The sequence below is a fragment of the Globicephala melas genome, chromosome 8, assembly GCF_963455315.2.
Source record: "Globicephala melas chromosome 8, mGloMel1.2, whole genome shotgun sequence".
Taxonomy (NCBI): Eukaryota; Metazoa; Chordata; class Mammalia; order Artiodactyla; family Delphinidae; genus Globicephala; species Globicephala melas.
Window position 1 is genome coordinate 23,076,000 of NC_083321.1, and position 21,611 is coordinate 23,097,610.

At 45.0% G+C, this 21,611-nt stretch overlaps 1 protein-coding gene and 1 non-coding gene across 4 annotated transcripts in view; one reads left to right on the forward strand and one right to left on the reverse strand.

Annotated features, from left to right (window-relative positions):
• The window catches only part of PAMR1 (peptidase domain containing associated with muscle regeneration 1), a 168,957-nt gene extending 155,016 nt beyond the window's left edge, over nt 1-13,941 (forward strand). For all 3 annotated transcript variants that reach the window (XM_030864695.2, XM_030864694.2, XM_060303360.1), the window contains 5 exons: nt 1,198-1,410; nt 3,185-3,251; nt 6,424-6,656; nt 7,620-7,912; nt 9,433-13,941. In XM_030864695.2, coding sequence (XP_030720555.1) covers nt 1,198-1,410; nt 3,185-3,251; nt 6,424-6,656; nt 7,620-7,912; nt 9,433-9,969 — 1,343 coding nt within the window. In that variant the 3' untranslated portion in view covers nt 9,970-13,941. The remainder of the gene's footprint in view (nt 1-1,197; nt 1,411-3,184; nt 3,252-6,423; nt 6,657-7,619; nt 7,913-9,432) is intronic.
• Nucleotides 13,942-19,761: 5,820 nt separating this feature from the next.
• On the reverse strand, nt 19,762-19,868 carry LOC115857704 (U6 spliceosomal RNA). Its single transcript, XR_004041351.1, has one exon. It is a non-coding gene; the product is annotated as a U6 spliceosomal RNA (small nuclear RNA).
• Nucleotides 19,869-21,611: the final 1,743 nt, after the last annotated feature.

A 21,611-nucleotide genomic window follows, 5' to 3' on the forward strand; every position in this document is an offset into this window, starting at 1 on the left:
ACTGAGTGTCATTGAGATCATCTGTCATGTGATCTACAGGCAGTCTTAGAGCAGACAGACCAGAAACTTGGACAATATTAGCAACCTTGCCAAATTGCACAGAGGAATATTCATTAATTTTTCATTCTCAAATATTGTAGAAGTATTATATGAATGGACATTAATTTCTTGCCTGGAGGCAAGCGAGTAAGTTGTTTGAAAGGTAACTGGGACATTTATGGGAAGTAAAGCATGTCCAGTGCATAATTGTACTGCGTGGGGAATGAACCTGTGTCTTAGAAAAAATGATTAAAAAGAGACTAGGGAGGCTGATAGAGTGATTGGTACCCAAACTCAGTAATTAAATGTTGAATTCTTCAGGGGACTTACTCTGTGTCCTTAGGCAAGTAATATTCAGTAATTTGCCATAATCCATTTGAGAAAAATATGTTATCTAGCTGATAGAGTATTTCCAGGATATATCTAATATCCTGTTCAGTGCTTAGAATAGCTGGTGATGCCAATTTTACTCTAAGTAGCTGTGCAACATGAATTAGAGAATAGAGGTATCTTTGTAATGAATATTGTTAAATGTTTAGATGGAACGTTATATTTGGAGATCAAGGGAATTTGTTGTATCTCTGAATTTATATTGTCCTCTAGTGTTCTTTAATTACAACTTCTAACACACTAATGTTCCAGCAGATGAAATATAAAATCTAAATTTATATATGTACTCGTTTCGAATCTGTTCTACTTTCTGGGTACAACACAAATAGGAAACTGAATAGTCTGGTTTAATTGCCTGAGCTTTAGGGAACGAAGGAGATGATATTACAACACTGAAAACCAATAACCCTTGTATACTGATCATAAAAACTTAGGCAAAATGTGTATTTTGTCCAGGCCTGGCCATCTCCCACAGTTTGAGAAACAAACGAACATGATTATATGAGAGACCGTTGTAGTGTCAAATTTATTTGTATCTGGGATGAAACACTTCTCAATTTAAGAATAAATCGTAAAAGCAAGGGGAAGATATGTCTAATGCATGCATTTTTCTATTATGAGTTTTCTCTTAGTAATTCCTTTGAGTACCATTGTTCGTAGGTTCTGTCTGTATCACTGCGTTTTTAATTCAATGGGACTTGAAAAGATTTGATGCTAAAATGGAATGCTTCAGACTATTAATAGCTCTCCTTTCCTTTCCACTTTCAGTCCTTGAAGAAAGAAACTGCTCAGACCCTGGGGGCCCAGTCAATGGGTACAAGAAAATTACAGGAGGCCCTGAGCTTATCAATGGGCGCTATGCAAAAATTGGCACTGTCTTGACCTTCTTTTGTAACAACTCCTATGTTCTTAGCGGCAATGAGATGAGAACTTGCCAGCAGAATGGAGAGTGGTCGGGGAAACAACCCATCTGCATAAAAGGTAACTTGCAAATAATTTTGAAGTCTGTAGAAATAGATGGAGTTGCTGGGCATTTTGGTAGCTCTCATACATGTTTTTGAGCCCCTGGAAAAATGCCTTCTCTCTTAAGTTCTCACTGGAACCATACATTACTTTTAGGTTGGAAATCATCCATAAAACATTTGCTTCTTTTTTGAACTGCCAAAGGACCTGCTTATCCTAATCACAATGACTTGATGTGATCAAGAAGACTGATGTAGTTAACAGAGCAGTTTAGGAAAGATGACAAGGCTGAGTTTTATACATGTAAACCCAAGCATAGATTTGAAGCAATTAAAATGCATTTATATGGCTACATTTATCTACTCTCTATGCAATATTAAATTAGTGCAAGAAATAAAAGAACGCAATAGACACATCATCCCTGCCAGCCTATGTGGAGGGAGGTTTGAGATGTTAAGATGTTTAAAAGCATCTTAAAAAGACAGTAAACCCTTGAACATTCAAAGGAGAGTTATAGAACAAATGAGTGGTGTATATTCTGAGAAGGAGTGAAATAGAGACGATTGCATGTAGCAGAGAGCACTGGAACCTGTCTGGGAAGCAGGGAAGGATTTATAGAGGTAAAGAGGAGTTGGGATGATATTCCAGTTAGAAGACAAAGGGAAGGTGGTGTAGGCAGAAGTGAAAGAATCATGGTAAACAAAAAGTGACTCAGTCCTGGAATCTGGGAGGTACATTTTAAAAGGTAGTTGGGGGCCAGAACAAATGGAACGTTGCATAGGGAAGTTTGGACCTTACCCCACTTGAGAGTGGGCATGCAGTTTCTTGCTGAGTTGATTCCCTAGCTGCTCCAGGTCGACAGCCCCTCTCCTTTTGGTGGCAGGTCACAGTTATCTAGCTGTTTCCTGGGAAGAAAAGCATCTCCTTGGCCTAGATTATCCAGATAATTGCTTCAATCCTCCACTTTCCCTTCTGAGTGTTTGTCAACAACCTGAATCATGGGAAAGGAACGAAAGAAAGATTTGTGAAAGGAAGAAATCACTTTAGACTTTAGCCAGGAGCAAGCTTCATCCTCACCAGCACAGACTCTGATTCTTGATTTCATTAAGTATGGAAACGGTGTTACATATGTCCTTGGAGATTTTTGTCAACTCTTCTCTTACAAATTAATACAAGCAGAGTTCCCTAGGTTGCTAATTAGACGAATGTTGGCTGCTTGATTGGGAAAGTGAGATGGGAAGGGTTCCTTTTCACTTGTGAAGAAAGAGAGACTTCAAAAAAATTAAACTGGGCTTTGAGTTGCCCTCAAAGGACCTTTAGGAGCCTTAGTTGCAGCACATGGAGGAATCAGTTACTCAAGATTTATTGATGGTTGACACTGCTGTCTGGTTTTAAATGAGAGCCTTGTGATTCACTATGCTGGGCTATATTTTAGAACCTTGACCTTGGCTTTTATTCTGTATTGATTAAGTTCGCCAATACTATCTATGTGAACAGATAATCCTAATCTATTAATTATCATTGTTTCATATCAGCTGGGGGGAGCATCTCTGCAGAGGTGTTTATTCTACTTGGGTTCTTCAAAGGGGGTTGCCAATTTAGATAAAACTCAGCATGCTCTTTTGCTAAGCGAGCTGTCCAAGTCTGGCTAATGTATCTTACCTTTGAAAGCCTGAGGAATGTGCACTGGTCTCCAGAAAGGGTGGTCAGGTATGAATCTGAACTGAATGATGTGAACAGTTAATATGGAAAAGGATTATGCAGCATTGTCTTTTTTTTTTTTTTTTTCTAGCCTGTCGAGAACCAAAGATCTCAGACCTGGTGAGACGGAGAGTACTTCCAATGCAGGTTCAGTCAAGGTGAGGTTGAAACACCTGAACTCTGCTTTAAAGGCGAATGAACGTTCCTCTCCCACCCCCTTTCCCCACTGGTGTTTGGCCAAAGACAGTCTGAGGTTTCTTAGGGACACTCAGTGCTGACTGGCCAAGGAAGAATAGGGCTTGTTAGATGGAGGCTCGTTAGCCAGCTGCCTTTAGCCAAGAGGTGGCAACTGTTGGAAGATGCACAGATTTCATTGGATTGTGGGAAAGTAAGTGGTGGTGGGAAGCCAGACTTTGAGACGGTCTTTGAGGAGCTGGATTTTAATACTCGAGTCTTCCTGAAATTACTACGTATTTACTATGCAGCCAGCTGTGGCTTAGGAAGATGTTCTTGGTAGTGACCAATCAGATGAGGCAGGCTGGTGGGGCCAGGAACCGGAGATGAATGACTTGCCCCTGAGGAGGGATGTGAGGCCTCAGGGATACCCACCCAGCGTTTTTCCTGGAAAGATAGAGGTGGGGACCCCTGGTGGCAGCTGTGGAACCTTACACCCATGGCTCCAGAAGGAACCTGCTTCCACTTGATTTCAAGGAGGCTTAGTGCCTGGTTTCCTTCAGTTCCCTGCTTAGTTTTTACCTGGCAGAGAGACCTTCCAAGACCATCCTTTTAAAAATAGCAACCCCGGGCTTCTCTGGTGGCGCAGTGGTTGAGAGTCCGCCTGTTGATGCAGGGGACACGAGTTCGTGCCCTGGTCAGGGAGGATCCCACATGCCACGGAGCGGCTGGGCCCGTGAGCCATGGCCGCTGAGCCTGCACGTCTGGAGCCTGTGCTCCGCAACGGGAGAGGCCACAACAGTGAGAGGCCCGCGTACCGCCAAAAAAAATAATAATAAATAAAAATAGCAACCCCACCTCCACCCTGACCGCTGAGCTGACTTCTTTAGCCAGCGCTCTCTGACCTTTACAGAGCTCTCCAGTTTTCACCTTGGCATCCATCTCCACCTGTTGTCCTACTGACATTTTGTTCATTTATTTGTTCAATTTCTGTCTCCCTGTACCCCACCAAAAAAATGTGAAAGTTATAAGTGCAGGAACATTTTCTGTTTGGTTCACTGAACTTCTAGTTCCTAGAACGGTGCCTGCCACATGGTGGACACCTTCAAAATATTGAATGAATGAGTGAATGAATGAATGGATTGGATCAGTTGGTTCAAGACCTGCTGTCATCTCTCTTTAGCACTGGGTATTCTTGGGCAAATTCCTAAGCTTACTGAGCCTTTAGTTCCTCTTTTGAAAAGTAAGGGTGATCACAATAACATTTGTCTCTGGGGACTGTTAAGGATTAAATGCAAGGCAAATAGCTAGCATTTACTGGGTGTTTGCTCCGTGCCCGTTACAATTCTGAGTTCTTTACATATATTAGCTCATTTAATCTTCACTACAACCTCTGAGGTAAGTATTATTATTACTATTTCATTTTAGATTTTATTACTTTTTATTACAGATGGGGAAACTGAGGCTCTGAGAGGGTGAGGAACTTGCCCAAGGTCACATTGCTAGAGGAAGGAGCAACCCAGGATGCAAATCCAGGGTCTTCAGGGGCTGCTCCCTGATGCATGAAGCTTGAACTAAGCCTTATATAAAGGCCTTAAAAACGCACCTATGAACACCTGTAAGCAGTATCTATTGCTTTTAGAAATGGTAACAATGAATCCCAGTGACTGGAACTGACCCCAAACAAGTGATCTGAAATATTCAAAGTTCAGGATATTCCTTCATCTCTCACTCTGCCTCTGGCTCTCTCATTCCCTTTCCTTTTCGGGCAAGGCATTTCCTTGGGGACAGTGGCAGTGGAATCCAGTATTTTTACCCACCCTACTTTCTGACCTTTGTGATTTACCTGGGGCTGGACTCTCCAGTAAGTATTCTTCCCAAGGAGACATCTTGGAGAGGAGGCCCAGAGCTGTTAAAAAAGACCACCACCGGGCTTTGCATTTTGTAAAGCGGTTGTAATGGGGGCTTAGGTGACAAGGTGCCAGGTGTCTCATGTAGATGAGAAAGCAAGCCTAAAACTTGGTTGTAAATATCTTTCTGGAAGATACGCTGCTGAGTGGGGATATGATGGTCTCCAGCAGCCAGGCTCACCCAGGAACCCCCAAAGGCAGCGCAAAACCTTCAGTGGCCAAAAGCTGTGTTTGTTTGCAAGTCCAGAAGCTCCCTGAACTGCAGACCTGGTTCTAAACTTGAGCTAAAGATTTGTTGGATGAAATCAGTGTGGATGGAATGTTTGCTCTGAGCACAGCACGGTACAGACACGTGAAACAGATTTCTTACGATGGATTGGCATGGCAGGGAAACCAGGGTGGGAACCCTGACTGCCCTGTGTTGCCTGGGGTACTGTCTTAGCTTCCTGTGTGCCCTTCAGCACTCCTACCTACCTCTCTGGGCTTCCTTCCTCCATTCATTAAATGGGATGAAAACACTGATTCCTAAAGGAACTCTAACTTGTCACTTAACAGTCATTATGCACTGATATAAAATGAGCACAAGTTGTGTAGTGTGCATAGCTCTCTCCCAAGAATCCCAGAGTGGTCTCTGGGTGCTTCAACTTCAGGGCTCATTTAAAAGACCTTTTCACATTCGCACACAACGCTCCTTATTTCTCCCAATCAATGTGCTCTGAGAGAAGGTTTTATTCTCTGAGGTGGACTAATTACATCTGCTAATTGCTAAATCAATTCCTAATACTGCCCCATTATGATAATGGTTAGAGAAAAGCAGCCGCTTGGATTTCTCCCCTTGAAATTAACTTCCTTTTTTGTTTAATTTCACTATTAATTTTTGTGTGTGTGCATGTATAGCATAGCAGCTATTATGTCAGATATTATGCTCTTTGGTTAAAATCCAGGGCAGCTGGCGGCATGCCAGAAATGGAAATGGAGGAATAAGTTGAAGGTTGAAGTGTGCAAAAAAATCTGCTCAGTGGTAGAAGAGGCATTCGTGTGTGTGTATGTGTGTGTGTGTGTGTGTGTGTGTGTGTGTGTGTATGAGAGAGAGAGAGAGAGGTGTGAGGGGAGAAAGGGAGAGAGACACACAGAGGATGAGATAGCTGTTTTCCCTTCCTCTGTAAGGAATGGGCTTGGATACTAAAAGAGCCACAATGACTGTCTCTGGCCCTCCTCTCTCTCCGGGCCGGGTGCTCCGATGTAGGGAGACGCCATTACACCAGCTATACTCATCAGCCTTCAGCAAGCAGAAGCTGCAGGACTCCTCTACCAAGAAGCCAGCCCTTCCCTTTGGAGACCTGCCCCCTGGGTACCAATACCTGCACACCCAGATCCAGTATGAGTGCATCTCACCCTTCTACCGCCGCCTGGGCAGCAGCCGGAGGACATGTCTGAGGACTGGGAAGTGGAGTGGGCGTGCCCCGTCCTGCATCCCTAGTGAGTCAATGCCTGTCCTTGGTCTAGAGCAGCTTAGATCTCCTATTGCTGCCTATGAAAAGCCACTGACCCTATTGAAGACTTTTTTGGGAAAAACTCCTTGTCCAGAAGAATGGCCCTCTAACACTTTCCCTAGCTTGGTGAAGTCTGAAATTCCACAGTTAGAGCTTCCTTCCTTTGGCTTAAACATATTACCCAGGAGAAATAAACTCGTTAAATCTTAGACGAAGTTTTTGGGAAGGGGGGCATACTTTTTGTGGATAATTCTTTCATATTTACTTGGTGAAAAGGGACAGAGCAGTTATTAAACACCAAGTGGGGAGGGGGCTAACGGTGCTAGAGGGCTTCTGGTGATATCTCCTTGGTTACCCTGTCTAACCCAGTTTTCGTTCTCATCACCCAATGGTATTAATTAGGTTATTGTTATTAATTAGATTATGAGGTATTGATTACTCACAAGGTTATAATGATGATGACTGCAGTAATACATGGAAGTGTCTGGAATAGGGTCTTGCACATACTAAGCTACCCCCATCCTCTCTGTCAAAGAAGAAGAATATGGCTTAGTTCGAGGTGGTCATCTTTATAGCAATAGTCATCATATTTGAATTTAACTCTTTATATACATCATCTCATCCACTCTCCTCAAGAACCCTAGGAGACAGTTGTGATTACTGTATCCATTTTACAGGCAGGAAGACTGAGGCTGTAAGAGATTAGGCAACTTGCCCAGTGAGTGGCTGGGATGGTAAGCCTCCAGTCGTAATCCTAGACTTTATAGTCAACCATGTCAAGGTGGTTGATTAATGTTTAAAGGGAAAAGAAAAACGGGTTATATGCTCTGTGGTCTTGACATCCATAGGGTCCACCTTTCCAGATTTGTGCTCTGTTGGGTGACTGACACATTCCCCTTTGGATGGGAAGGTCTGAGTTTACATTACTGAGCTGATGCTTTCTCCATAGTCTGTGGGAAAACTGAGAACGTCACTGCTCCGAAGACCCAGAGGACGCGCTGGCCGTGGCAGGCTGCCATCTACAGGAGGGCCGGTGGGGTGCACGGGAGCAGCCTGCACAAGGACACGTGGTTCCTCGTCTGCAGCGGTGCCCTGGTCAATGAGCGCACCGTGGTGGTGGCTGCCCACTGCGTCACCGACCTGGGGAGGGTCACCGTGATCAAGACAGCAGACCTCAAAGTCGTCCTGGGGAAGTTCTACAGGGATGATGACCGGGAAGAGAAAAGCATCCAGAGCTTGCGGGTGAGAGAGGGCTGCAGCCTGGAAACCGGGTCTCTGGCTCAGGAACTCCCAGTACTGGGCGAACAGTGACTGTGTCGGTCCTGTCACTCTAGCACTTTGGCATCCAGCCCAGAGCCTGGAAATATTAGGCACATAGTAGGTGGCTAATATATATTGACAGATACTAGAAAGGGGCATCTAGAAAGACTATGGAGTCTTTCCCACCTAAAATTGTTTTAAAAATAAGATAGTAGGGCTTCCCTGGTGGCGCAGTGGTTGAGAGTCCGCCTGCCGATGCAGGGGACACAGGTTTGGGCCCCGGTCTGGGAAGATCCCACATGCCACGGAGCGGCTGGGCCCGTGAGCCATGGCCGCTGAGCCTGTGCGTCCGGAGCCTGTGCTCCGCAGCAGGAGAGGCCACAACGGTGAGAGGCCCGCGTACCGCAAAAAAAAAAAAAAAAAAAGATAGTAACAAATATCTTCTATCATTGGGGTCATTGAAATGTAACCACCTCTTATGTTTAGGACACTGTGCTAGGTAGGCTTTGAGGAAAAATAGAGACTCCTAATAAATTTGTAAGATTCTTCTCTTTCCCTGCCTGCCTCCCTCCCTCTCTTCCATCCACCCACTCACCCATCCAGCTCATCCATCTGTCCATCCATCCTTCCATCCATCCATCCATCCATCCTTCCATCCATCCATCCATCCATCCATTCAACCATCCATCCATCCATTGTTGAGTTCCCACAGCATGCCATTCGCTGGGAATACATACAGAACTGAATAAGGCATGGTTTTTGCCCTGAAGAATCCACAGGCTAGGGGAAGAGACAGACCAGTATATCGTGACTAGTCCAACACAATAGAATCCCTAAGTAGATGAGCCCAAATGTAGTTGAAGGAATAGAACACATCCGTGAGAATGTTACGGCATATCACAGATGTAAGCTCCTGGAGGCCCCTGTCAAAGAAGATGATCAGCAAGGATGGGGACAGTTAGGGGAGACTTTGTGGAAAAGTCTGTGGACCACCCTGGGTGTAGCTCTGTCTTACTGGCTTGAGGGTAAATGCAGTGTTTACAGTGGACCAGATGTTGCAAACTGGTAGCCTGTAGGGGTTTGTGTTTTGATAGTGCTAACATATATTTTTGTAATCAGTTATTTGCCAACATTTAAAAACCAGGAGGTTTCAGCCAGACATCTGGAGTCTATTCTCTGGCAAAATGAGCACTTCTGCATGGCAGTGGCCAGCTGGAGCGAAGTGGCAGCTGCCCCCTCTGCATGGGGCATGCACTCCCGTTCCTGAAACCTCACCTGTCCACTCAACTTATTTAAAACAACCTGCCAGCCAGGCGGGCCTTTCAGTTTACAACCCTGGGAATAGAGCAGTTGCTTTCTGTGGTCCCTTGAGAAAAGTATCTCTGTATAATTGTAGCTGTCTCTTAGACATTTTCTCCCAATCATTTAGCCCCGGGGCTTGCCTGTTCCTGTCACTATGGAGTTGGTTGCTCACAATTGCTGTCCATTCCTTACCTTGGTAGATTTCTGCAATCATCCTGCATCCCAACTACGACCCCATCCTGCTGGATGCGGACATCGCCGTCCTGAAGCTCCTGGACAAGGCTCGCATCAGCACCCGCGTCCAGCCCATCTGCCTGGCGGCCCCTCGGGACCTCAGCACCTCCCTCCAGGAGTCCCGCATCACCGTGGCGGGCTGGAATGTCCTGGCAGATGCGAGGAGCCCCGGCTTCAAGAATGACACGCTGCGCTCGGGGGTAGTCAGTGTGGCGGACTCGCTGCTGTGTGAGGAGCAGCACGAAGAGCACGGCATCCCGGTGAGCGTCACAGACAACATGTTCTGTGCCGGCTGGGACCGCGCTGCGCCTTCTGACATCTGCACAGCAGAGACGGGCGGCATCGCAGCTGCGTTCTTCCCGGGGCGGGCGTCCCCTGAGCCCCGCTGGCATCTGGTGGGGCTGGTCAGCTGGAGCTATGACAAGACATGCAGCCACAGCCTCTACACAGCCTTCACCAAAGTGCTGCCCTTTAAAGACTGGATCGAGAGAAACATGAAATGAGCCTCAGGCCCGTCGAGAAGCACTTCCGTGCATCCTTCCGTGCGTGTGTTGCCCAAGGCATCGTGGACCTGAAATGTGAATCTGCCCATGAATTTGGCTGTGCCAGGGCTTCTGGTGTCACACCAGTGGAGGGCGAGTCGAGCTTACTTTCTGGTAGGCCACTGCCTCCCTGACTGCTGGGACCCTTTGGAAGATACCAGGGCTGCTTGCAAGAACTCAGTTTCTTCAAAATAGACTACATGAATAGCAAAGCAATCCTCCCCATTCAACCGGCCCCAGTGGCCTTCCCCACCTGCCCTTCAGTGGTGCGAATGCCATGGTCAGCTGTGGTCGAGAGAGGTCTCCTCCAAGGCTCCAGCCAGACAGAGTTCCAGAGAGCCGCCTGCAGGACAGTCCCGGACAGCGGAGCCTGGCTGCGGCACTGGTGTCCGTGCACACTGCCACGTCACGGGGTGGTCCTTTTCCTTCCCAATCCCCTGTACACACTTTAATAAAACAAGGGTTGGCTTCTGACCCACGGAACGAATGTGCCATGGCTCTGATTCCTGCATGCAGCCTCTTTGAGCTACGTGTGTTGGGACCCATGGCTGGGTGGCAGCCCTTTAAGAGAGATCCTGGATTATCATTCCCAAATAATGCATAGAGCAAAGCCGATGCCATCTTTTCAATACCAGTGCTTGCAACTTGCTGGGCCTTCAGGTGGGGGAGAGGGAGGTTGGGCACCATCAGATAAGGCACAAACAGAGGAAAATACCAGGGATTTGAGGATTTCTAGTGTCCCCTCTTGTTCTTATGCTCTAGATCAAGCACAAAACCCTGCTTTGAATCTCTAGACATCTTTAGGACCTATTTTCGTAGCATCTGAACTGGAACCACCTATATACTCACGCTCGATTGAGATATGCCAAGAAACTGCAGCTTCATTCTTCTCTATAACTTCTATGGTTTTCCTTTCAAGCCCCACCCCTGGCTCCCACTGGATAGTGGAGGAAAAAAAAATGAATTGAATCCAATCCAATCCCTGAAATGATCTTTTCAGGAACATTCTCTGTTTTGGGTGACTCACTCTTTTATCCTTTCTCCCCTACCCTCCCCAGTTTCCTCCTTTCCAAGATGTCCCATGGAGGCTTACGTGGCTTCTAGCCCCGGGACACACACAGTAGGACTCCTGAGTTCCTGCTGGCTCTTGGGTGTGTGTGGTGGGACTTTCTCATTCCTGGGCGTTTTGCCTGCACTGGGTGCTCGTGTCTGTAACTACTGCAACTTGTGCTGTGTGCTCTGTTTCCCTGGGGCCGGCGGTCCTCCCCGCTGACTTAGGTGCTCGTCAGGTCTCGCTGGCACTGATACTCCTGAGATCCGGGGGGACTCCTTGACACTGACACTGGTTTGGGTTCCTCAGCCTCCTGGCCACAGTGACAGCCTTCTCTGGTGGCTACCCAGCCTGGCTTTCAGTAACCTCCTCTTCCTCCCCTGGGGGCTTGTGGGAACTTCTTGGTCTTTTCCTCACCTCCTGAGGCCTGAGAGTCAAGGGTTGGTACATTCACCTCCTACAGACCCCAGCAGAAACATTACTCTTTCCTCCACTTATCAGAGAAAACTTTGACCCCAAGCACTTTAGCCCCAAGGTGGGAGGTCACGTCTGTCTTCCAACCTGCCTCCTCAATTCTGTGTCTTTACATAATTCCCTGAGCCAGAAGGGAATTTCTGGTGCTTTCTCTTTTGGTCAGGCTTTCTTGGGGCTTTCTGTAGCTCACGTCGTCCTCCTTTCACCCATCCGCTGCATCCTCATGGCTTAATCTCAGGGCAACGTATTACTTATCAACTTCTGAGTAACAAACATCCAACACGTAATGGTTAAGCTGGAGTATTGGATTTGACCGATATATATCAGGCTGCTCAAAGGGTTTTTTTTTCTTGTTTTTAAGCCTAGAAAGTTTGGATCTCGAGAGGTGTAATGGAAGTCAGATCAAAAAGATCTAAATTCAAATTCCTGTCTTTCAACTTCTTTTAAGTGACCTTGGGCAAGTCACCTAACCCCTCCACCTCAGTTTGTCATTTGTTAGGTTGGCATGCTAAACTCTGTATTTTGTGGTAGCTGTGATGATGAAATGAGCTACTGTGTAAAGCAATGAACATAGTACCTGGCATACAGTTTGGTGCCTATAATAACTGGCAGGGGCAGGGCTGTCCAGCGGGGCACAGCTCCATGAAGCCTCCACGTCTGCCACGTCTCACCTGGCTGTCCATGCTCATACTTTCCATTCTTTAACTTGTCCTGACCCCTCACCTGGACCATCACGTTCCCTATTTTCTTGACACTCTCTTTACTATCTAGCGTCATTTTCCATCTTTGCCTCACCACTCAGATTTGGTTCACATTGATGTCATCTCAGCTATGACTTTGTTCCCTTTAGAAGCTGAATCTGGCCCCCAGTCCTGGTGACACCACCTGGGGCTGCTTAGTTCATAGCCTCATGGCCACTTGCCACTCGCCCTAGATCTTTCTACCCCAGCACTGCTCTCACAGGCTGCAAGCACTCAACCAGGCTACACTAAGACTCCAGGTCAGGACGAGAGAGTCAGACACGAGCCTGTCCCTTGGCCATACCCGGCACTGGAGGAATCTCACCCATCTCCCTTCATCACATGGCCCTTTTGTCTTAGGATAGAACTCCAAGGATGAGGGATCTCTTCTTAGTTGGAAATCTGGGGTGTATATCAGTCAGGGTTTTTTCAGACATTCAGAACTTTTAAGGGTCATCTAGAATAAGGGGTTACGATGGCCACATACAATTGTGGGCACTCGTGGCAAAGTCTTTTACAGGCTGTTGCCTTTGCATCTGATGTTGGATCTGGGTTCAACCGGCCAGCCGTTGGGAAGGAAAGCTGGGTGTGAAATTGGCAGAGCAAAGACAAACTGGAACCCACGAGGACAAATGGAAACCTATGTTTGTCTCTTGCTGTCCCCAACCTCGATGATTTGAGTGACCTGCGCACACACACACCTGGTCCAGGACACTCGGAGAAGCCGGAAGAGGATTTCCAGCAGGTATGGGAGGAGCTGTGGGCCTGGGTGATGTCCCGCGCCAGCAAAAGGTGAACGAGCGGATCAGTGACGTTGTGTATGAGCTGCCACAGTGCCCGATGCTCTTCACCAATTTCCAGAGCACGGAGACAACTGCTGCTTCACTCTCCTTTTCAAATCTCATGTCAGTTTCTCTTGTGCCCGCTCTCACCTGGAGCCATACAGGGAAGGGACCTCTGCAAACATAGTTCCAGCCTCTGAGTTGACACGGAACAAAAGTCATCTAAGTCATCGAAGATTAATGCATGAAATATTAATGTGGTTGTCAACGGGGGACACCTCTGTGGAGAGCTGGGGAAGGCTCCTGATTCATCCAGAATGGTTTGGTTCTAGTTTCTTTTGTAGTGGTTTTTTGTTTTGTTTTATGCACACGAAGCCCCTGACATCTGACATTCTATCGGGGAGGCCTTGGTGCCTAGGAGCTGGCCTGGCACCCACAGCAAAGCTGTGGTGTTCTCCTGTTGAAGATCAATCATCTCACAGGATGCCAGTATCAGTCACGATCATTCTGTGACTCTGGCGGATCAAGACAGAAACAAGACTGCTTTAGAACTTGTCTATGAAGAGACAAAAGCAAGGTTGTTATTCAAACCAAAACATACCAACTATCCCCCTCTCCTGGTTAAGAGGAGTGACTGCGACTTCTTTTCCAACGACAGTGTTAGCCTCTATTCTTCCTTCCTTCTAGATAAGATTTATAAAGACAGCCAATTATAGAATTGTCCCCACTTAACTGTTAGCATGCGATCCAGAACAAAACCCCACTTCCTCGGAACCCTCCCCCAAATCACCTAATAGAAGCCCCAATCCTATAAGAAGTTCATTCTAATCCTCCCTTGATGAAATACCCCACACTTCCCCATGATGTGCCCTTCTCTTTCACTTCAAGGAGCAATAAATTCAACTTGTTCAACTATAGGTGTATTTCTGGTGGTCTTTGGCTGTAAGGCATTGAAAAATATATAGACACACACATATACATATAGGTATCCAAGTAAGAACCTTGCCTAAGTCATACAGATTTTACTTAAATTTCCATACTCTCTGTTAACATTTATATGATGCATAAAATTTAAGTAAACTCAGTGTGATTTAAGCCAGATTCTTGCTTTCCTTAGGAGTGTCCAGGTTTACATATCAAGTGGACTTTCAAGAATTACTGAGTAGTCAACCCATATTGCTTTCTCTCACATAAACTCCAACAGGAATCGAGAGCAAGGGGCACTCCAAAGAGGCCAGTGTTTTCAGTTAACTTGTCACTCACAGGGTAGTTAGAACTTCAGTTGAGTCTCTGGAGTGGGGGATGGGAAGGAAGTAGAATATTGTAAATACAGGAAGAGCTTGGAAAGCACATAAGATTAAACATGGAGGGGAACTGGCTTAAAGAAGGGCCAATTCTTTCCCAACATGAATCCTTTATTGCAATGACAGGCCAGGTTGGCCAGCCAAGGTGAAGCCAGCCAGGGTGAGGCCAACTGGTGGTGGATCTCAAATGCTAGGATCAATAATTTGGCTTCTCACTGCCTATTTGCAAACATCAAGCTCATGTTGATGTCTCCAGGAGCGTGAAAGGATAGACGTGGAATTCTAGAAAGGCCCATCAGTCTGGCTGTGCTAGACAGAGACAGTGGTTAGAAGACCCAGCTTGATCTCAACTCCCAGCCCTGTCACTTACATGCTGTGACCTTGAGCATGACATTCAATCCCTATCCCACAGTTGTTCCATCTGCAAATGGGAGCGAAATGAAATGAGGAGTCGGTGAGTTAATGTGCATGTGAGTGAAGTATGTAAAACAGCATCTGACCCACTGCACTCTATAAATATTGGCCACTGTTATGATGGTTGTTGTTTCCTTGCTGTTCTTGAAGGAGGGGGAGACTGGAGATGGAGAAACCAGTTATAAGAGACATTACGAGGGGGAGAGAGAGGAAGAGAGGATTTAGAATGCTGTTGCGGTCCACGCATGTGGAAATACGTTTGGCAATCTGTGGGGTGAGCTTGACAGCAGGGAAGGGTGGGCAGAAATAAATGGGCGCCACAGGTTAGAAGAACCAAGAGAGTTGAGAGCGAAACGCAGTGAGACTGTGTAAGTGTAAGTGGTCTGGATAAATTTCTAAGAAAAAGTACAAGAGCTTGCAGTCAGCTTTTACGCATTTCCCCATCTGCACGTATGTATGTGTACGTGTTTGCTGGGGAGTGTTTTTTTGGGGGGGGGGTGTACAGGCTGGACTTTTTAAAAGGGATCAGGTGCCGCTGGACTAGTAGGAAATCTGCAGCCATCTTATCAACTCCTTCTCAGCGTGCAACCTGTTGTTCTTTGGAGTTATGGGTATGAGGTTTGAATATGAATCTTTACAGTCCTTGGGGACATAAGAATTTTCATGCTTTCAAATTCATCACCTACTCAGAACTTAATGGGCCTTCCACAGTTACCACCTACATCCGAATATTAGTCGATAAAATCTCTTCCATCCTGAACTCAATCAAGGATTGTGAGTTCATTGATTTTCTGCCTGTCATTTATCCATCAACGAAAACTGAGTGTTAAGGATTGAAATACTAAAGGTGGACAACATAGGCTTGGTGTTGCCCTCAGTCATAGAATCCCAGAAATACATGAATAATCAGAAATCATGGTGACTACTAGGAAGGAACATACAGCATCTTGTAAAACTGTATAACAAGGGTAACCGATTTAATCTGGATGGGGCGGGGTAAAAGGTTGGCTTTCCTGAGGAAGTGACGGCTGAGCTGGGAAGGAGGTGACTAACGAATGGAGGGTGGGGAGTGGGGAAGAGCATTCCAAGCAGGGATGAGCATATGCAAAGACGTTGAGGGGAGGGCTCTTGGCATATTTGAAGAACTAGAGAACCAATAAGGCTCTCTAAAAGCGTGGGAAAGTGTGAGGAGGGGAGCGGTGTGAGGGGAGGCTGGAGATGGAGTTCTGGTGTATATGGCCACCTGGGCAGCTGGGAGAATTAGGTGAGAAGGCACTGCTAGGACCACACTATATACGTCAAACCCCATGAACTCCTAGAAATGTGCACTAGGAACTATTAGTGAGGCCATCAACTCGTCAACTATAGCCTTTGGCTTTGACTTTGGAGTTTTCTGTTGTCCTTCTAACCTGGACATGAATGAAGACCTTGAGTCCCATGGCAATAACACAACTGCATATTGTTCGAATGGAGAAATATCTTAAATGAGTATGAGATAAGCTAAAAGAAGAAGGCTGACAGTCAATGCAAGAGGCAAAGAAGTGAGACACTTATAGCTACCCTCCTGCCTTATTTTTTCTCCATCTTTAGTATCCTGTGAAAATTTTGAGTGAAATACTTTTGGGATCCCTAGGGCTTGGGGAAGTTTATCTTTTTAGGGCTGTTGGAAAGACAAGAGCATTTTGGAGTGGTTTGGTAGCAATTTGTGGTCTCTTTTTGCTTTTCTTGGCAGTAGGACCTGCTTTCCCTGGCAGGGCTCTGCCCGGATGTGCTGTTGAGGCCCAGCATTTTAAGAAGAACGTCTCAATGGCTGAGGTTTTTAAGGCTCACTTCACGTTTGTATTCCAATTCACCGAGTGTTTATCCAGAAGCTTGTGGACCAGACACGACGGAGAGCTTTGTCAACAAAGAAAAAAAAAAAAAAGCAGATAAAATTAGGGAATAGCTTTCTCGGGTGAAGAATAATTTTAGAGATTGAATTCTCAGAGGAAAAAAAAAAAAACAGTGTTATATTCCTGAACTTATGGTTTCTAGGAAAAGATAACTCCAAACAAAAGAGAAAGAAAGAACGTTGTTAATCCTTATTTAGAAAGGGGACAGGGTGTTACAAATAAAACAGTATCCAGGTGCTAATAAATGAAACCTCCAAGTGAATTAGGACCCTTCTAATTTACTGTTTTTACCCAAAGACATAATTCAGCCTTTGATTTAAAAAGAATATATATCTGAATCTAGAATCTCAACTTGGAAGTAAATTACCTGGTAGCTATCTTTCCCTTTCTCTTAATAAGGAAAATAACTTCATAAGAAAAATACTTTTGGGATTTGATAACAAAGTCTCTCTCAGAATTATTAAGTGATTTCATAAAAGAAATGAATACAGATATTAGAACCAGAATCACAACACTGGATCTTCTGAGGTCACGAGAGCCTAGCTTGGGTCCTTGATTTGGTCCTTTAGCCAAATCATTCAGCATTTAACCACAGTGAGGTGTCATCAAGCAACGAAATCTCCCACAAAGATAAAAAAATTCTCTCCATCCTTTTGACCGTCATAAAGATCTCACTACTGAACACTGTCCCAGCAGAACAAAGGGAAAGGGAAGATGCATAACTGGCCTTCTTTGCCACGATTAGAAGGAACTGGGGGTAGAAATGGAAAGACCAGCAATCACTCTCAAAAAGCATTTCTGCTTTATACGGAATCGAGCTACTAAAAAAGAGACAGTCACTCTAATTCAAAATTGTATGGTTTTTATGCTGGGCATAAAGAATTTGCACCAACCCTGACATTTACCCTCAAGCCATCTCCTAGAAGAAGATGCTGACATCTAGGAATGATAAACCAGGAACTCACGATTCACCTTTTTCCATTGTGTCCTTTCCTCTTTCATCTTTGCGAAGTAAATGGAATGAATTCACACTCCTTCCATTAGAATTCATCAGGCAATAAGTGTAGCTAACAAATGTTTTAGTCTTCCTGAGCCTTCTACTTAATGGTGGAAACCATCTACTAGGTGGCTTCTGCCTGAAGAATGGATTATATTTCGACCAAGTTCTCAGTCTGAATTGAGATTTCTCTGAAGTGACATCTCTTTTCTCATCAGCATAGAGAGTCAGGTAAAAATAGAACTCCCTTACTTCTCTTCTGCTAATGTGTGTTAACAAGAAAAGAGTGAATGAACTCAACTTGTATCTTACTGCTCCAAACACCCCTGAGAGGGATGAGTCCCTTTATTTTCTATTCAGTGACCACACTGGACAGATAGAGCTACAGGCAGGCTCATCTGTAGCTGTACTGTGTTGTTGGATCTGAAGCGTTACCACTATTGTCACTTCTGAGTGATGACAGCATGGCAGCCAGGAGGCTGACATAATAAAGATGACAATAGCTATCGCTGTGTGCCAGGAACTGTGCTAGTGCTTTATGTGACATCACCTCCTTTAGTTCTCCTCTGAGCCCGGTGGATGGGGTCATTGCTAGTCCCATCAATACCCAGAAGGTTAAGTGACTTACGTTCATTCAAAACGAAAAGAGGGAAAGATGGATTCCCTTTGAAACTCACTGCTCCAAATGTGGTTGAGATGAATGGTTCCCAGGTCAGTCTAATTCTGAAGGCCATGTTATAACTTCTACAGAGACCACCTTTGCATTCTTTTTTTAATTAACATCTTTATTGGAGTATAAGTGCTTTACAATGGTGTGTTAGTTGCTGCTGTATAACAAAGTGAATCAGCTATATGTGTACATATATCCCCATATCTCCTCCCTCTTGCGTCTCCCTCCCACCCTCCCTATCCCACCCCTCTAGGTGGTCACAAAGGACCAAGCTGATCTCCCTGTGCTATGTGGCTGCTTCCCACTAGCTATCTATTTTACATTTGGTAGCGTATATATGTCCATACCACTCTCTCACTTCGTCCCAGTTTACCCTTCCCCCTCCCCGTGTCCTCAAGTCCATTCTCTATGTCAGCATCTCTATTCCTGTCCTGCCCCTAGGTTCTTCAGAACATTTTTTGTTTAGATTCCAGATATATGTGTTAGTATACAGTATTTGTTTTTCTCTTTCTGACTTCACTCTGTATGACAGACTCTAGGTCCATTTACCTCACTACAAATAACTCAATTCTTTTTATGACTGAGTAATATTCCATTGTATATGTGTGCCACATCTTCTTTATCCATTCCTCTGTGGATGGACACTTAGGTTGCTTCCATGCCCTGGCTATTGTAAATAGAGCTGCAGTGAACATTGTGGTACATGACTCTTTTTGAATTATGATTTTCTCGGGGTATATGCCCAGTAGTGGGATTGCTGGGTCATATAATAGTTCTATTTTTAGTTTTTTAAGGAACCTCCATACTGTTCTCCATAGTGGCTGTATCAATTTACAATCCCACCAACAGTGCAAGAGGGTTCCCTTTTCTCCACACCCTCTCCAGCATTTATTGTTTGTTGATTTTTTTGATGATGGCCATTCTGACTGGTGTGAGGTGATACTTCATTGTAGTTTTGATTTGCATTTCTCTAATGATTAGTGATGTTGAGCATCCTTTCATGTGTTTGTTCACCATCTGTATATCTTCTTTGGAGAAATGTCTATTTAGGTCTTCTTCCCATTCTTGGATTGGGTTGTTTGTTTTTTTGATATTGAGCTGCATGAGCTGCTTGTATATTTTGGAGATTAATCCTTTGTCAGTTGCTTAACTTGCAAGTATTTTCTCCCATCCTGAGGGTTGTCTTTTTGTCTTGTTTATGGTTTCCTTTGCTGTGCAAAAGCTTTGAAGTTTCATTAGGTCCCATTTGTTTATTTTTGTTTTTATTTCCATTTCTCTAGGAGGTGGGTCAAAAAGGATCTTGCTGTGATTTATGTCATAGAGTGTTCTGCCTATGTTTTCCTCTAAGAGTTTTAGAGTGTCTGGCCTTACATTTAGGTCTTTAGTCCATTTTGAGTTTATTTTTATGTATGGTGTTAGAGAGTGTTCTAAAAATATGGAACGCTTCACGAATTTGCGTGTCATCCTTGCGCAGGGGCCATGCTAACCTTCCCTGTATCGTTCCAATTTTAGTATATGTGTTGCCGAAGCAAGCACACACCTTTGTATTCTTAATACAATGATCTGGGGCTGCTGCTGTGAAGATTCTCCTCCCGCCAGTTATCACCCTAAACTCCCTTCTTTTTCTAAAACCTTTTCATTTTCAATGTAGTTTCTCCAACGTCTCTCTCAGATGCTCTTGGCTTCAGGGCCAGTGCTGTGAGAGAATATTCTTTCCTCTAAAATAGAACACTGTACGAGGATTTCCATTCATGGTTTTCATTCATACTAAAAATAGCTCACAGTTTTGAAAAATTAGCATACTCATTTTAATTGTGTTGATGAAAGGGCCTCCAGCATCCTCTCTGTTTTATTTATTTCTTAAAAACCTTAAGGTGTTTATTTTATAGTCTTAATGATCAAGCCGAAGTTTCAAAAGACAGATCCAGACATGCTGCTCTTTCTCTGGGTCATTTTCTCCTGATAAACTTTGGGCGTTGAGACATTTCTCCTCTGTTGTCATCAGGAAGGGGAATGGGCTTATTTAACAGCCTTTTATGGGAAAACAGTGTAGGGCTTTTTTTCTCTTTTCTATATTAGGAGTCCTCCCACCCCCCAATCGGAGACGCGATAACCAATCTCAAGCAATCTGAAGGAAAAGCAAGACGGGGAATGAATTCCTTAGAAGAGCAAATAAGAGGAGGGGACGCTTTTATCCCTTCTTTGGTTCAACTAAGCTCCTATTACGATTGGAGAAGAGCACTGAGAATTATAGGATTTAGGACTGGAACCTTTGAGGCCATCTGGTGATTTCTTCCATGGTATAAATATACCGTCTTCTAATCTGTAGCAAATGGTCTGGCTGAGTCCTCTCTGCTAGAAGATCCTCCGTGGTGGAGAGGACCCTGCATGGGGGCAACCTGTTCCGGTAATGATGACATTATTATTGCTATGGGTTGCATAGCAGAGAGGTTAAAAGCAAGGTTCTGCAGGAAGGCTGCCTGATCTCCAACACCAGTTTTGCCCCAGCTTCATTTGTTGGTCCTGCAGATTCCTTCTCCGACTGTCTCCATCCTGCTCTGTTCCTCGGGAGGTTGAACTACAAGGTCTGCATGAGTCGTGCCAATGTGCTCTCTTGCCCTCTGCTTCCAGCTTTGGCCAACAGGCAGCCCCGCAGGGGAGAAAACAGGAGGAAAGTAGGGGTCAAGTTATTTATTCCCAGGCCCCCTTCCAGCAGGTCGCCATGGCAACAACATCTCAGTTTATGTCAGCTGGAATTGAGCGCTCCCTCTGGGTTCAGGTTAGGGTGGGTAATGGTGCCCCACTGTTACAGTCTGTGGGCTCTGCACTATCCCTTAGCGTTTCCCTACATCCTTCCCATACCCTTCTAAATAGTCTCTTTGTTAACCTTTGCACAACGTACTTAATTTGAACATGCCATCTTTTTCTAGCTGGGACCTTGACTGACACAACCACTCACTAACTGCGTAATGCTGGGCAAATTCTGTAACCTCTCTTGGACTCAGTTTTCTCCTCTGTAAAATGGGGGTAATAATAATAATATACGCTGTAGAAGGTCATCTTAAGAATCAAATGAGATAATATATATATTAAGATACTTTGAACACACAGTTAGGACTCAGCAAATGCTAGGGTAATGCTCCAACATAGTCTCCAACTGGGACCATGAAGTCCCAGCCTAAACACTACCTTAATTCAACCGTGGTAAGTCACTTCTCACAGCTCGGGTTAAGCCTTAAGTCAACCATCAATAAGGCAGAAAAGAAAAAAATCCTTCAG